This window comes from Anabrus simplex, chromosome 3, assembly GCF_040414725.1.
Source record: "Anabrus simplex isolate iqAnaSimp1 chromosome 3, ASM4041472v1, whole genome shotgun sequence".
NCBI classification, from domain to species: Eukaryota; Metazoa; Arthropoda; class Insecta; order Orthoptera; family Tettigoniidae; genus Anabrus; species Anabrus simplex.
Genome location: NC_090267.1, coordinates 247861251 through 247875670, shown reverse-complemented (window position 1 = coordinate 247875670; position 14420 = coordinate 247861251). Strand labels below are relative to the sequence as shown.

Here is a 14420-nt window from a genome sequence, read left to right as displayed (position 1 = left end):
ATATGTGTCGTTGTGTCATCTTAATGATGATCTTTAAAACCACCAAACCTTTAAAACCTCTTTAAATATCTGCAATACAATATTATTACAAGAATGAAATGAGATTTTCTTCTGATGACGCAGAGCACAGTTCTTTGCGAAACGTAAAGAATTTCACCTCATTTTCTTGACACGGCATAAGTCCAAAAGCCTATACAGTATCATGTCTATAAGTACGGGCCGTGAAAGCATGGCAACAGAATTAAATAATATTATCATTTAGACTTTCACGGCCCGTGTAACTATTCATGAGGTATATTTTTGAGCTTATGCCGTGTAATTAATTATAAAACACACTCAACGCGTTTCGAAAGGAACCTTGCCTTTCTTCATCAGGAGACAAGAGAGAAATGAAATGACGCATAAAAGTTTGCAAGGAGAAAGCAACAAGGAACTTGAAATGGTGCCCTAAGATGTAAACGGGATGCCATTTTAGCCCCAGATAGAGACAACGAATGGCAACAGTAAAGCATTATTCTCTAATGGTTCTAATAATAGGTAGCCATGATTCACTGAGGTTGTAGCCTGTATCGCGGTTGAAATTATCTAGGTGTTTACGTATTTCAACCGCCTCCCTGATAATTCTTGGGCGATATTGCTTTATACGGGCAAGAACATCCACTTCTTGGAACAAGACATCATGACCAGGTGTTAAGGCACGATCAGCAACAGCTGATGTATCAGGTTGGTTGAGTCTGATACATACCGTTCTTAAAGTCTGCCCAATATAAACCTTGCCACGAGTACAGGGAACTCTGTAGATACCAGGTTGTTGCAATTTAGGCAAACTATCCTTAGTTGGTCGCAGGAGTTGCCTAATCTTAATTGATGTTCCAAAAACAGTTCGTAAATGGTACCTACGTAAGATTTTAGCAATACGATACATCGTGTTATGTATCTAAGGTAGGTAAGCAGTTCCTTTTACATCTTTTTCCTTAACAGACGTCCGATTATGTGCTGATTTCAGAACCGTTGAGATCAAAGCTCTGCTGTAACCATTACTCTCAAAGGTGGTTCTCAAGGTGTCAATTTCCTCTTGTAGAGCTGACACTTCACAAATCCTTAGTCAGAGTTGTAAGGATACTATGTTTCTGGGCAGGGTGATGGTGAGAATCTGCATGGAGATATCTATTGGTGTGTGCAGGCTTACGATAAACACTGTGTCCTAAAGATCCATCCTCTTTCTTGGTGACGAGAACATCTAAAAATGGTATTTTGCCATCAGATTACATTTTCAGGGCGAAACAAATGGAAGGGTGCTGGCGATTAAGGTGACCCAGAAAGTGACTAAGATTGTCTTCACCTTCCGTCCATACGACGAACGTATCATCCACATAATGCCACCAGATCTTCGGTTTGCAAGGTGCCGACGACAAAGCTTTCTCTTCGAAGTTTTCCATGAAGAAATTAGCCACAACAGGAGAGAGAGGACTTCCCATAGCCACACCATCTGTCTGTTCATAATATTTCCCATTCCATAGAAAGTAGGAGGAGGTCATGCAGTGGTAGAAAAGCCTTGCGATCTCTTCAGTGAAAATATCATTAATGAGAGACATAACACCATCAACAGGTACTTTCGTAAACAGAGACGCCACGTCAAGACTCACCAAAATATCGCCTGGCTGAAGCGATATAGTTTTTAACTTCTCAATGAAATGTGTGGAATCCTTAATATGGGAAGGGGTGTTACCCAGGTGTGGTCAAAGTAGACTACCTAAATATTTAGAAAGGGCATATGTCAGGGAACCAATCATACTCACAATAGGCCTAAGAGGTACACCTTCCTTATGTATTTTGGGAAGCCCATATAGTCTCGGAGGAATAACATCCCCTGGAAGGAGACTCTTCGCTGTATCTTCTGGAATAGAAGATTGTGCAGTAATACGATCAAAGACCTTCCATAATTCCTCATTTACGAAGTTTGAGAGGCGTAGATGCAGCTGAAGCAACTCCTTCAAGATTAAATCCAACTCCTTACGAGTCTGCTGTATCCTCTCTATCAATAACGCCTTGCTTGTACAATGATAGATTCGCATAGCTTTTGGTGTTCTGAAGGTATGCTTAAACCTAACAAAATTTGGCAGTATATTGTGGTCCCGGCATCTTAGGAGAAAAGTGAGAGAGGAAATAAGACACACCTTCTTGCGTTGTAATCTACTCAATTTAGACATTGATCGAAAAATATCCTCCCCACAGAGGCTTCTAATATTATCATTTAGACTTTCACAGCCTGTGTAACTATTCATGAGGTATATTTTCTATTCCAGAAGATACAGTGAAGAGTCTCCTTCCAGGGGATGCTATTCCTCCGAAACTATATAGGCTTCCCAAAATGTTTTAGTTTCATGCTGCGATGCTTTTGTTGAACCTTAAGTATTTCTTTTCCTGTGTTTAAACTTTCATTCTTTATTGTTATTTTATTTATTTATGTAATCAAGCCAAGCAAGGTTACAATAATGATGGGAACCCTTGCCTACTGACAGATACAATTGGGTAAGGGAGTTTTGACCAAAATTGCAGGCTCCCTTGACTAATGCCAGTCAAATCGAGAAGGGGATTTTTCATTACAATGGCAGGCTCAATTTATTAATTCCAGTTACAGTGGAGTTGGGGAGTTTCTGTTATAATTGCAGACCCCCTTTGCTACTGCCAGTCACAGTCGATGAGGGGAGTTTTGATTACAATTGCAGACCCCTCTCCTACTGACAGTCACTATCGATTTGAGGAGTTTTAATTATAATGGCAGCCTCCCACTTTCTAGATTGCTCAAATTGACTTCCATGTATATACAGTATATGCAGACATGCTTAGCAACTTTAATTTCCCTTTGTAAAGATCTTTCTATTTTGAGTTTTTGATTTATTTCCCTTTTCAAATAAATGGGTGTAAACCAAGGGCAATTACCATCTACATTTTCTTTCTTTGTAAAAGGCTACGTTCCATGCCACTTTCCACATCCATTCTGTAGTTGTAATGTTTCCTCACCTGGTTGTTTATGTTTCGTGCCCGTTTATAATTGCAGACCTTCATTTCAAGATTAACTGCTGCTAAATGGTATGTCATATTGACAAACGGATTGTGTCATCAGATGATGATTTTAGTAGTCAACATGGGTGATCCTATGATATTTTCTTGGATATCCTCTATGTATGTGTTAAATTGAGTTAGAAACTTTGAACAGGGTGAAATTTGGGTACAGATTTCACACATTGCTTTATTTTTCGCATACTTACGTGACAGCTAGCATCATGAAATTTGGCTCACATACGGTCATTATTTGTACCAATGTGCGTGTCTAATTTGATGACTCTTATCTTTCCTATAAGTGTGTCAAACTAAAAAATATTTGTGTAAAAATTACCTACAAATGAGAAATGCAGCTTTATCTAACATATAAAGGATTGAGATTAGACAAAAAGTCACCGGACCAAAGTTGTATATCACTCCAAATTGGGTGGTGATTTATATGCTTTGAGATATGACTTGCTGTTTAGCTACCAGTTACCTTAAAATGAAGGTCTGCAATTACTTCCATATTTAAATATTTTTGGGGGCTATAAAGTTACACATTTGAACATCTTGGCATTTTTTCATTGGCTACAGGTTAAAAGCTATAATTTTGCCAAATTTCAATATTCTAGCTTGTCTGGCAGTTTGTGCCTGCCATCTTGATTAGGGGGGAGGTAAAAATTAGGACTTTCAGGAAATAGTTAAGCCCATGAAAACTATAGGTCACTGCTTTGGAAAAATACACCCCACTTGCGTTCTTATGCTGAGCCCCAAATTTCAAAACCAGTAGTGGGTTTGATCCTGCCTCAGTTCGATGGTATGTGAAGGGGTGTTGCTCGTGGAAAGCTGATGATCTATCTGTACATAAATGAACTCTTGTGCCACAAAATATCCGGCTCCTCGGTATCTTTGGAAACCTCGGGATGTAAAGCAACATTATTAAACGCAGCCCCAGACGCCTTAGATTTTCAATGACGTTCTCTCTACAAACTGAACCTACTGCCTGCTATCAGCATCATTTCTTAAGTGTTTTCCTAAATATGGCCATATTCAAACCAGCTTCACATTCAGAAGCATTCTCAGATGCCCTAGATGTGGACTACTGTTTTTAGGCTTTGAATGAAGATTTTCCATAGTTGCCATAGAAAGAGGCACCAACTCTCAAAAGTGTCACAACCTACCTACTGACTCTAAATAAGTTCAAGTTAATGGTACGTTATACAAGTTAATAGGTGAAATCATACACAGTGAAGGGAAAAATGCATGAATGGAACAGTGAATAGTATCAATCAAAGGAAAGAGAGTCCAGGTTTTGGTATTAACATTCGCATACATACAGAGATATTAAGGAAGAAAGTAATACAGTTGAAAAAGTTGACATTAATTGAAGATGGGATAATAGCTGAGGACAGCTAGATAGGACAAATATCAAAATACCAATACAAATATCAGAATACTTAACAAGTATTGGAAAAATGGAATGTCCCTCACTAAATTCTGATGATATGAGTTACAGACTTAAGAAAATGGTAACAGAGGAGAAATTTAGGTGCAGGGATTCTTAGGTATTTAGATAAGAAGATGACTTATGGTGTTATTACTTAAGCCTAAAGAGGCAGGGCAGAGGCAAGAAATTAAAGCAGATAATGGAAGTAGGGGAGATGCAATAAAAATTATAGCAAATGCTAAAACACCTTGCAGTGTGAAATAACGAGCTACTCTCCACGGTACTGTTGAAATATTCAGAGCCATGCTTAGTACTAATCCAAGACAATTGTAATCTCCAAGAGTATTCCACAAATATCCTACAAAAATGGCAACTTGATGGCTCTCTTGCCTTCTACCCAATGAACAACTACGAATTTACAGCAATGACGACGAAAATGGCATTACGCTACTTCCTTGCTAGCAAGCTGCCAGAGATGTTGCCATGGTAACCAGTAGTCTGTCAGTCTGTGAAGGTGTCAGTCACTCGACACAGAGCACGAAACCCGTAGAAAATAGTAACTGTCCTCGTCATTTGCAGAGTAAGTGAAATTATGTAGGTAACAAAATTTGTTTAAAATTGTGGAACGAATTCTTTCAGCCGTTGCTTGTGGCTTTCTGGACCAGGGTTGCTATCTCACTACCAGATAGCTCCTTAGTTGTTCTCATGTAGACTGAGTGGACCTAGAACCAGCCCTTAGGACTATGTAAAAATCCCTCACCTAGCCAGGAATCGAATCTGGGATCTCCACAGAAGAGGCAGACTTGCTACCCTTAGACCAGGCAGCCAGCTAGTTATAATATTCTAACATTAGGAATTTATAGAAAAGAGTCCCATTGAGGGAAAAAAAAAAAAATATTCACCATCAGAATGTTAGCCGGCAGGGTAGGAGAGGTGGTGGTATACAATCTGTAATCACTTAATTGGGTGTCAAAAGTCTGGATTCAATTTCAAACCTCTCCACAGTTTTCAAATCAAGAGAGGGCATATGATGCTGTTGATGGTGATTCATCCATCAAATGAGGATGTTAAACACTGAGTAGACCCCTTGGTGTTATTTGACAGGAACAGGCTATGTGCAGATACTGGGTTTCATCCTCTCCCTTCCTCATTATTATCATCATCGCACACTCAAACTCGCTAATTGCCAATGGGCGCAAATAGAAAGACCTGCACCAGGCAAAGCGAACATGTCCTCATACACTTCTGGCAATAAAAGCCATAGGCTAAATAAATATAGAACAATGTATTTGCATTTTACTTTAGTGCTCCTATCTAAAAAAAAAAAAAAATGAAGAAATCTGAATACTCACTGAAAATCCATAGTATTGGTGTTTATTATATGGAAGATCTTCCCAATGGACTGTAAAATGTCTTGTGTCAAACAAACAATCACCTTACTCACAAAATCCACTGGTGTCAGTTCTATCTGTGAATAGGAATGGCATTGAATTAATTACAAAATATATATCCTTTTATGTCCCAGCAGAAGTCTACTACATAACTACTATGCTGATCTTCATATAATAAAAAATACAGTAAAACCCTGATAAAATGCTCTTACATGGACCATGAAGAAAACACATATTAAGTGGGAGACGACTGAGTATCCTAGATATTCAGATATTAATATACAGTATTGCATTTCTACTATATGAAGTGGACTTTGTGCTAGTACAGTTTTTAATTAAAATACATATGACATACTGTATATTACTCAAATATATGGCATTGTAAATACCTACTCTCTCTAATTATTGTGCTCATAACTGAGCATCATGACCTCATACATGTTGTGTAAATTTGTTCTGGATATAACCTGCTGCTTCCATTGTTGTTGATTTTCTGCCTCTGACGTGATCTTTCCTAAAGGCATCTGGGTGACTTCCTTTATCTGATCAACCCATCTGTATGATGCTTTTCCTCTTTGCCTTTTACCATTGACTGCTCCCTGAACTATAGCCTTCTCTACATTGTCCCCCTGTCATCTTATGATGTAGCCAAAGAACTGCAATATCTTATGGTAGCATAGTCAAGAATGAGGTCTTCTCCTGCCCAGCTCACTGCTGACTGACACATTCCTTCTTCTCTGTGTCCATGGTATTCTTAGTATTTTTTGTTAGCACCACATACGCTGATGTTCTATAGCTTTGACAGTCCAGGTTTCACAACTATTCAAGAAGACAGAAAATATGAGATTCTGCACCAAGCCAATTTTAGTATTTCTAGATGTTCTACAGTACTGTTACACCAGGTGGTTTTCAAATTTTTCATTGCACAGCATCTAAGGGCTGCTCTTCTTTCAATTTCCTGTTCTCAGCCACCTTATCACTAAGAACTGAACCTAGATAAATATATTCATGTACAACAACTCCAAGATACATCAAGAGACCAGTGAACTGAAGGTGCTTGCCATGGTCAAATACCATCTGCTTTGTCTTAATAAGGTTAATTTCCAGACTAACAGTTTGATTTCTGCCTTAATGCATTCCAACAAGATAGCAAGCTCTTCCTCAGTGATGGTGAACATAGTAGTAATGTCAGTAAAATGGAGATTATTCATCTTTCTTCCAGCATAGAGATACTACCAAATACTACAAAAAAAACCAACAGCTGGTTGTTTTCAGCAAGAAATTCAACAATACTGCTACCTACACAATAGGGTGTGGCAACTCAGGAACAGCATATAGTCACTTATACAATTCCTGATGCAATGGCACGCTGCTAATTAGTTATCACACTGTTAATAGATTGGTCAAGTACTGAATGCTAAATGTTAAGTACTACAAAATTTCACCAGACCAGACATTCTAAACCTGTAGTATGATGACTATTATGATCACCCAAAAGGTGATAGGTAGAAGGTTTGAATACTGCAGCAATCATCTTTGATATTTTTTTACTGTGAGAAAATTGTTTCAAAATATTATTTGGATATGACTGAGCACCAATCCAACAAGAAATTTAATAAGTAGTTATGAGAATTTCTCCTGCAATAAGGTTTTGAAAGAGACCTTAGGAAATCCTTGACATTTCTTCCTTGTCTGGAGCATCATAATTTGCTTAGTGCCAGTATTGTTACTAACTCAAATATGTATTACATGCATATAAGCGTATCTCAGAAATTCTATCTTGAAAGATAATACTGAAAATTCAAACCATGCAAAGGTGAAGTAGCAGAGTGAGTGACTTGGTGGCTTCCTTCCCATACCGATACAGCAGCTGGGGGTATAGGCCAGCTCCTTGGAATGAGGAAACCAACAATCACGTAAAAAATATTTCTGTTCATTTTTGCCTCACTCGAGTTCTGTAACCATCATAGTTTCCCATGAGAGTTTAACACAGAATATTAACACCATGGAATCTATACAATTGACATAAGAGGAGAACACTTTCTGACTTTTTACTCATAGTGATCAAGGGTCAAATAACTTGAAGCTACACAGATTGCTAATCATATCTAATCAGGAACTATTTGTTGAATTGAATGGTAGTAAAGTGTACACTTATTTTACTACAGTTGCTGAAATCAGTTCCCAATTACTTTAAAAGGTTTGCTATAATGGTCAGTATAAGGAACATATTGGGACCATATTAAACAATTTTAAAATATTAACAAAGATGAACCCTAGGTTTGGGAAAATTTGAATAAATATTAGGCCCACCTTACCACTTCACTCACCAATACGGTTGTACTTTAAATGCCTTCCTAGCTGGATTGGCAGGACAGCCATTTTCCTTGAAAGATTTGACAGCTTTTACAATGTATTCAATTTAGAACAGTTGAATACCTCTAAAGTAAGTGATAAATATCATTATGGATCCGTATTGAAAATAGTATATGTAGGATGCTAATTAGTTTATAATATTACCTATTCAATACATTAAAATTTTTTAACAATTAGGAATTATCTTTATTTCCATATGAGACATGTTTCACCTTATCATTGGAGGCATCATCAGTCACAGTACTACCTCAAGGCATAAATCAGGTATCCGATTTGTAATTCAATTATAATTACTAAGAAATAATATTGACATATTACAGTAGGGATGGTCTGTGAGAAAACAATGTTCAGTAATAATAATTATGGATCCCAACATATCAGCCATTGGCTGTAAATTATTAGTTGTGAAGGATAACAGTATCAAAATGTTAGGGTATGTACTTACAAAGGTTATATTAACATATTTACATGGGGGCAGTCTAAGGGAAAGATACAAGTGACCAGCACCAATACGTAAGACACAGGGCATTTAACAGTGTCCAGCAGCAGTGGTCCGGCATGAAATATTGACGTTACACTAAGAGAAATGTTAGGAAAATAATTACTAAGCTTCAATGAGAAAAAACAATGTTCTTAATAATATGGAGTTATAAAGGATTATATTAACATATTTACATGGGGGCAGCCTAAGGTAAAAGATACAAGTAATCGGCACCAATGCGTAAAACCACAGGGCATTTTGACAGTGTCCAGCAGTAGTGGTCTGACATGAACATTGATGCTACACTATAGAAAAGTTAGGAAATATTATAAAGCATATATTAACATATTTACATGGGAGCAGTTTGGGGAGAAAGGATACAAAATATCTGGTACCAGAGTGCATAACTATAATTTTAGCCGTTGGTTGATGGTCACAGAATTGACAAGGCAACTACACAGTATTATGATGGACTTATATATTGACCGGTGATATGGAGAAGAGTTTTACTGGCATGTAAAATTACTACTATAGTCCGATAATTCTTGCAGTTCCTCATTGATGCTTGCTTATGAAGCAAATGCGTGAGCAGTGACAATTACATTATAAATTTGGTCGTCACCAATTAAATATCCTGGTTTTCTGAACATTGACCATAAAATAATCCAGGTCGATTTATAATGGAAGGGGGTGGCTCCCATTTTTAGTAGCAATGCTGAACATATTAGGGTTGAAAAGATTTTGGTATTTATATAAAAAGGATTATTAGAGAATGTAAATATTAAAATAATAGAGAAAAGTAGTGCAGCGGATGCTAAGGCTTGCACTTGAGGCCATTTGCAGGTATCCCTGACTCTGCTGATGATGAAAAGAAGTATATCTATGTCATCATCCCCAAACTTTTATCATCTCTGCTGATATATCATCATATCTAGTTGCTTTGTGATCTTTAACATGTTTGATGGTACCGTAAAGTGGGGTAACTTCGGCCATACAGGGTAACTTCGGCCACTGATGAATAGCAACACTCATTTTCTCCTGCCTCCTAAACTGAAAAATATAAACCACTTTCAACAACTGAAATGCCCGTACAATAGAATGCTTTATCAACACTCGGTAGTCCAAAGAACATTGGCGGGCTCATTTTTTAGTCAATCCATTTTTTTTGCAGCCCCGACTATTGTCTTGTCTGGTAACAGCAGAAAACAAACTGTTCTCTAGCCCCAGTATTCGATTCTCCATTCCAGTGGTTTATGGGGTCAAAATGTAAGTACCCCTGGTAACTGATCAACCTAATTTGATGCATTTTATTCAAATAGGTTCTTCAGGGAATAGTTTTGTGATAAAAGTTGTCTACTTCCGTGGTAACTTCGGCCATTCCAAGAACGTACAGGAAAACATTACACGGCCACGGGTTTTGTAATTATGAGCCTGTTTACTTCAAGAATGCTTTAGAAGAGATCAATAAAGCCACAATAACAATAAACGGGGAAGTTTATCCCGACAGGGAGGAGAAAGACGGTTCCTATTTTCAATGATAAATAGACGGAAATCAGTTGACATGGACGAGGCGCAATTAAGAACTTGATTGACGGCCCAGATATTTTCTAATTTAGAAGGCAGTGCATTGTGAGAACAGTCTACAAGATTGCTTCTTTTCCGATCTCCTTTCCCCTTCATACTATTGGGCTTTATGATTTTCGTACTTTTTATTTATTATCTTTTGTACCATTATGAATAATTATGCAATGCAACACGTAATTTGTAATATCATACAATGCTTGTTCGTTTAGGCTGAATAAAATAGTTTCTTCTTTATGAAAAATGTGAATTTGATCACTATACTTCTGTTTCACCACAAATCGTTTTACTTTGTTTGTGATTGTTGATACTGGGCTTTTTGCAGGTTTTTAAAAAACATTCACAGTGGCCGAAGTAACACTACATTGAAGAAAACTTCGTTTTAAGAGATATTTTTATGGCGGCCGAAGCTCCCCCAAAACATAGGGTAACTCTGGCCACTCTTTCGATAATCATAATTCATTACTGAATAACAATTAGAATTATGTTCATATTTAGAAATGTAGAACAAACATGGCAGAACTACTATTATATTTTTCAGAAAATTAGAGGGAATATTTCACATTTTAATTTAAAAATATACGAGAAAGTGGTCGAAGTTACCCCGTTTTACGGTATCCTCTACCTCACTTTGTAGTACTGATGGTTCATGTTCTTTGTAGCCAGATGTTATGTAATCATCATTTGGGCCATGTAATTGTAAATATTGTACCGGGTAATGCCCACACTTGAGGCTAGCTTGAAGAGCATGAGCAGCTATATGCAGGGTGTGTACTGTACACCACTGGATAGGGTACAGAGAGATTTATTTTCAAAAATCCTCATTAATCTTGTTGTTAAGTTCTGGTTTTATTTCAGTTTTGACTTATATCACCTGTATAAGAAACTTGCAGCTTTCTGGGATGATGCGTACACCTAGACACGCATCCTGTTGCCGTCACCATGGAACCACACATCCTAATGCCATCACTATAAAACTATGTATACTGATGCCATTACCATGGAACCATGTATCCTGTGATAAGGCTCCCTCAATGGATGTTCTCGAAGATGGATCATTCTCAGTTGTATTTCAAAGTTATGACTACAAGTGTGGAGTTTATGACTGAGTTATGTCAAAAGTACAAGTTCCAAAATAAACACCAGAAATGAGGAGTTAATTATTTTCATTGGGCGAATTTCAAAGTTAATTCGTTGCAGAAGAAAATGAAAGTATGGAGACATTAAATTGGAAGTAAGTTTTTCACTATTGACATGGGAATAAATTGGAGACCACTGGTCATTGGAGGTACTGTTGGTGAAGAAAGAAGAAAAAAAACTAAATTCTTAGAATTCATATGAAGAGTGAGTATTTACATGCAACTCCCCCTAACAACTATGGTAAATGACGTTCGGCTAGTAAACATCATAGGGAAGTGCTCACACAACAAAAGGTAAAAATAGAGCAAACTGACGAGAGCAATCAAGCAATACATCAAGCATACTAGGAAGAGTACTGGAACCCACCCCCCCAAAAAAAAAAAAAAAAAAAAAAAGGTATGGATCCCAAGGAATTACTGAGGCACTCACCAAAAAACGACACCAAATTTCAAAGAATTTAAAAATAAAACTATAATTTGGTAAATAATATTTACATTAAAATTAAATTTTTAAAAAATCAATTATCTTTGGTAAAATAATTATGAAGAGAAACTTGCAAAGAACAAAAATAAGTAGTATAATTAATATTTAGTAAATAAATAATTTAAATGTAAATAAACATAGTTTTATAATAAAAGGTACCATTCTATCAGACAAAAAACATCCTTGTGCACCAGCCTACTCCAAACATCACAAATAATTAATATACCTTGAATAATACAAGCCCACACAGAATCGAGAATATTAAGCCAAATAATACATAATTTAAGTCACAAAGCCAGAGTAGGCTAGGGAATCAATAAAACACCCAACATTAATAAGAGAACTAGCCAGTTCAATTAACATGACCAAGTCAAACACGCGAACACCATTCAAGATGAAACAATCCATTATTATATTCACGTTGCCACACACAAGTTGCTGCTATCACGCATAAGACAATAATGACAAATAATCAATTACGTAACTGCCAAGCACGAAGAGATAAGCAACAACAATATGAAGATGAGATAAGAACCGAACTCCAGATCACTCACACTAGGGCTGTCCAAAAACCCTCGATTAAAACCCGTGAAGTTACAATTTACGGGTACTACATTATTACAATATAAAAATTAATGTGGGTTTAGCAAAATAATTAGGACAATACACATAAAACATCCACAGTAAAGATGAAAATAAACAAATCTAACCCAAAATATATATCCCAAAGAAATATTAAAATTTACAAAACTGATGATGATGATAATAATAATAATAATAATAATAATAATAATAATAATAATAATAATAATAATAATAATAATAATAATAATAAATAATTTATTCAATTAGTTTTCAAGTCCATGTTACATCCAATGATTCTACGCATTTATATACACACTTTTTGCACACCATTTACGGCACCAGGACCGCCTCCATCTGGTCCATCATTCTTTGTAAGTCCGCCGTCCACAACTCATTATCCAAGTTGCCTCGTCTGAAGTCGATTAGCACACTCTCACACGTTCTTTTTAGTACAATGGTCTGTAGGTAGGCCTGTAGCTGTTTGCTCACTTCCAATTTGTCCATGTGCTTCTTGAACAAGTTGGTAACTAGCCCGTCCCACGTTATTACCACAGGGATCATCGTCACCTTGGCTCCATTGTACATAAGTGAGAGTTTGTTGGCTAGCATCTCGTATTTTCTTCCTTTAGTGGTTTCAGTCTGTTTTAGGATATTTTTGTTTGTGATTCCAACTTCAATTAACAGGATTTCATTCTTTAAGAGGTCATGTATCATCAGATCCGGTTTGTTGTGTTCAATGTGAAGCTCAGTTTGTATGATGACGTCTGACTTTATTCTAATCTGCTCATTGGATATGACATTTTCCACTTTATAGTTCTTTATTTTCTTAGAATTATTCAGCCTATACTTTTTTGTGAACATGAAATGCAAGCATCTGACAATGTCATTGTGGCGTTTCTTGTAATCCAAATTAAGCATTCGTCCACATTGTGTTGCCAGATGGTCTAGTGTCTTATTGCCCTGGTTACAGTGTGGGCACCTCTGGAATATGCTCCCATGACTAAAGAATATGTTTCTGTCTTGTATCTTACAGAACATTCCTTCTTCCTGTGAAGATATATTCCCCCTCATTAGCCATAACGATGACAGTTTTACGTCTACAAATTTCTCCTGTTGTTCACGAAACAATGTGGAATGCATTGACTTAGCCATGATTCGATCCATTCGCATCTCTTTTTGTAACTATTTTTACCGTTACATCATTTCCGTCCTCAATTAGGTACTTCCGTTTCAGATGTTCTTCAATCAGTCCCAGATGGGTTGCATTTCTTCTTTCACTTTCTGCGATAAACTTCGTTCTTGTGTTTGTTGACAAATATTTACATAGTTTAAGTAAAATCAATTCGGCCTTCTCAGAAATATTTTGTAGTCCTTTTCCTAACTCATGTCTTTTCAGGTACAGTCGTTCCATATTACCTGCTGTTCTGACGATATTATGCTCTCTCAAGATTCCTCTCACCTTCAGATCAATGTTGTTAAATTCTTCGTGCTCATACGGAATCAGGCCAATATAATAGTTAATAGTTGACAACGCATAGTCATTTATAATAATAATAATAATAATAATAATAATAATAATAATAATAATAATAATAATAATAATTGTACCGGGCGGTACACCTCTACGATGCAAGTTCAAATCTTGCGCCAATTGAAACTTCTCTATGGGAGAAACCCTGAACTGTAACAACTGAATTAACTCTCCTGTTTATCAGAAGATGTCTCTAGGAGTTTTTGATTTGCTTTTGTTGATCAAGAAGTGTGGACATTCTCTAACAGATGTCTCTACCAAAAACTATGATAACGCACTCTGGTGCGAAGGAATGAACTTTCTTGGAGAAATTTTATATTCATAAGTTTTGTCTTTACTAAATTTTGTTCTTTTTTT

General features: G+C 36.6%; 1 protein-coding gene across 5 annotated transcripts in view; it reads right to left on the bottom strand.

The window, feature by feature from the left end:
• Window positions 1–14420, bottom strand: part of LOC136866203 (uncharacterized) — an 873476-nt gene that overhangs the window by 96190 nt on the left and 762866 nt on the right. For all 5 annotated transcript variants that reach the window (XR_011017926.1, XM_067142959.2, XM_067142960.2 and 2 more), the window contains one exon: window positions 5848–5963. Coding sequence is in view for 4 of the 5 variants with exons in the window: in XM_067142959.2 (XP_066999060.2) it covers window positions 5848–5963 (116 nt within the window). In the remaining variant the exon portion in view is untranslated. The remainder of the gene's footprint in view (window positions 1–5847; window positions 5964–14420) is intronic.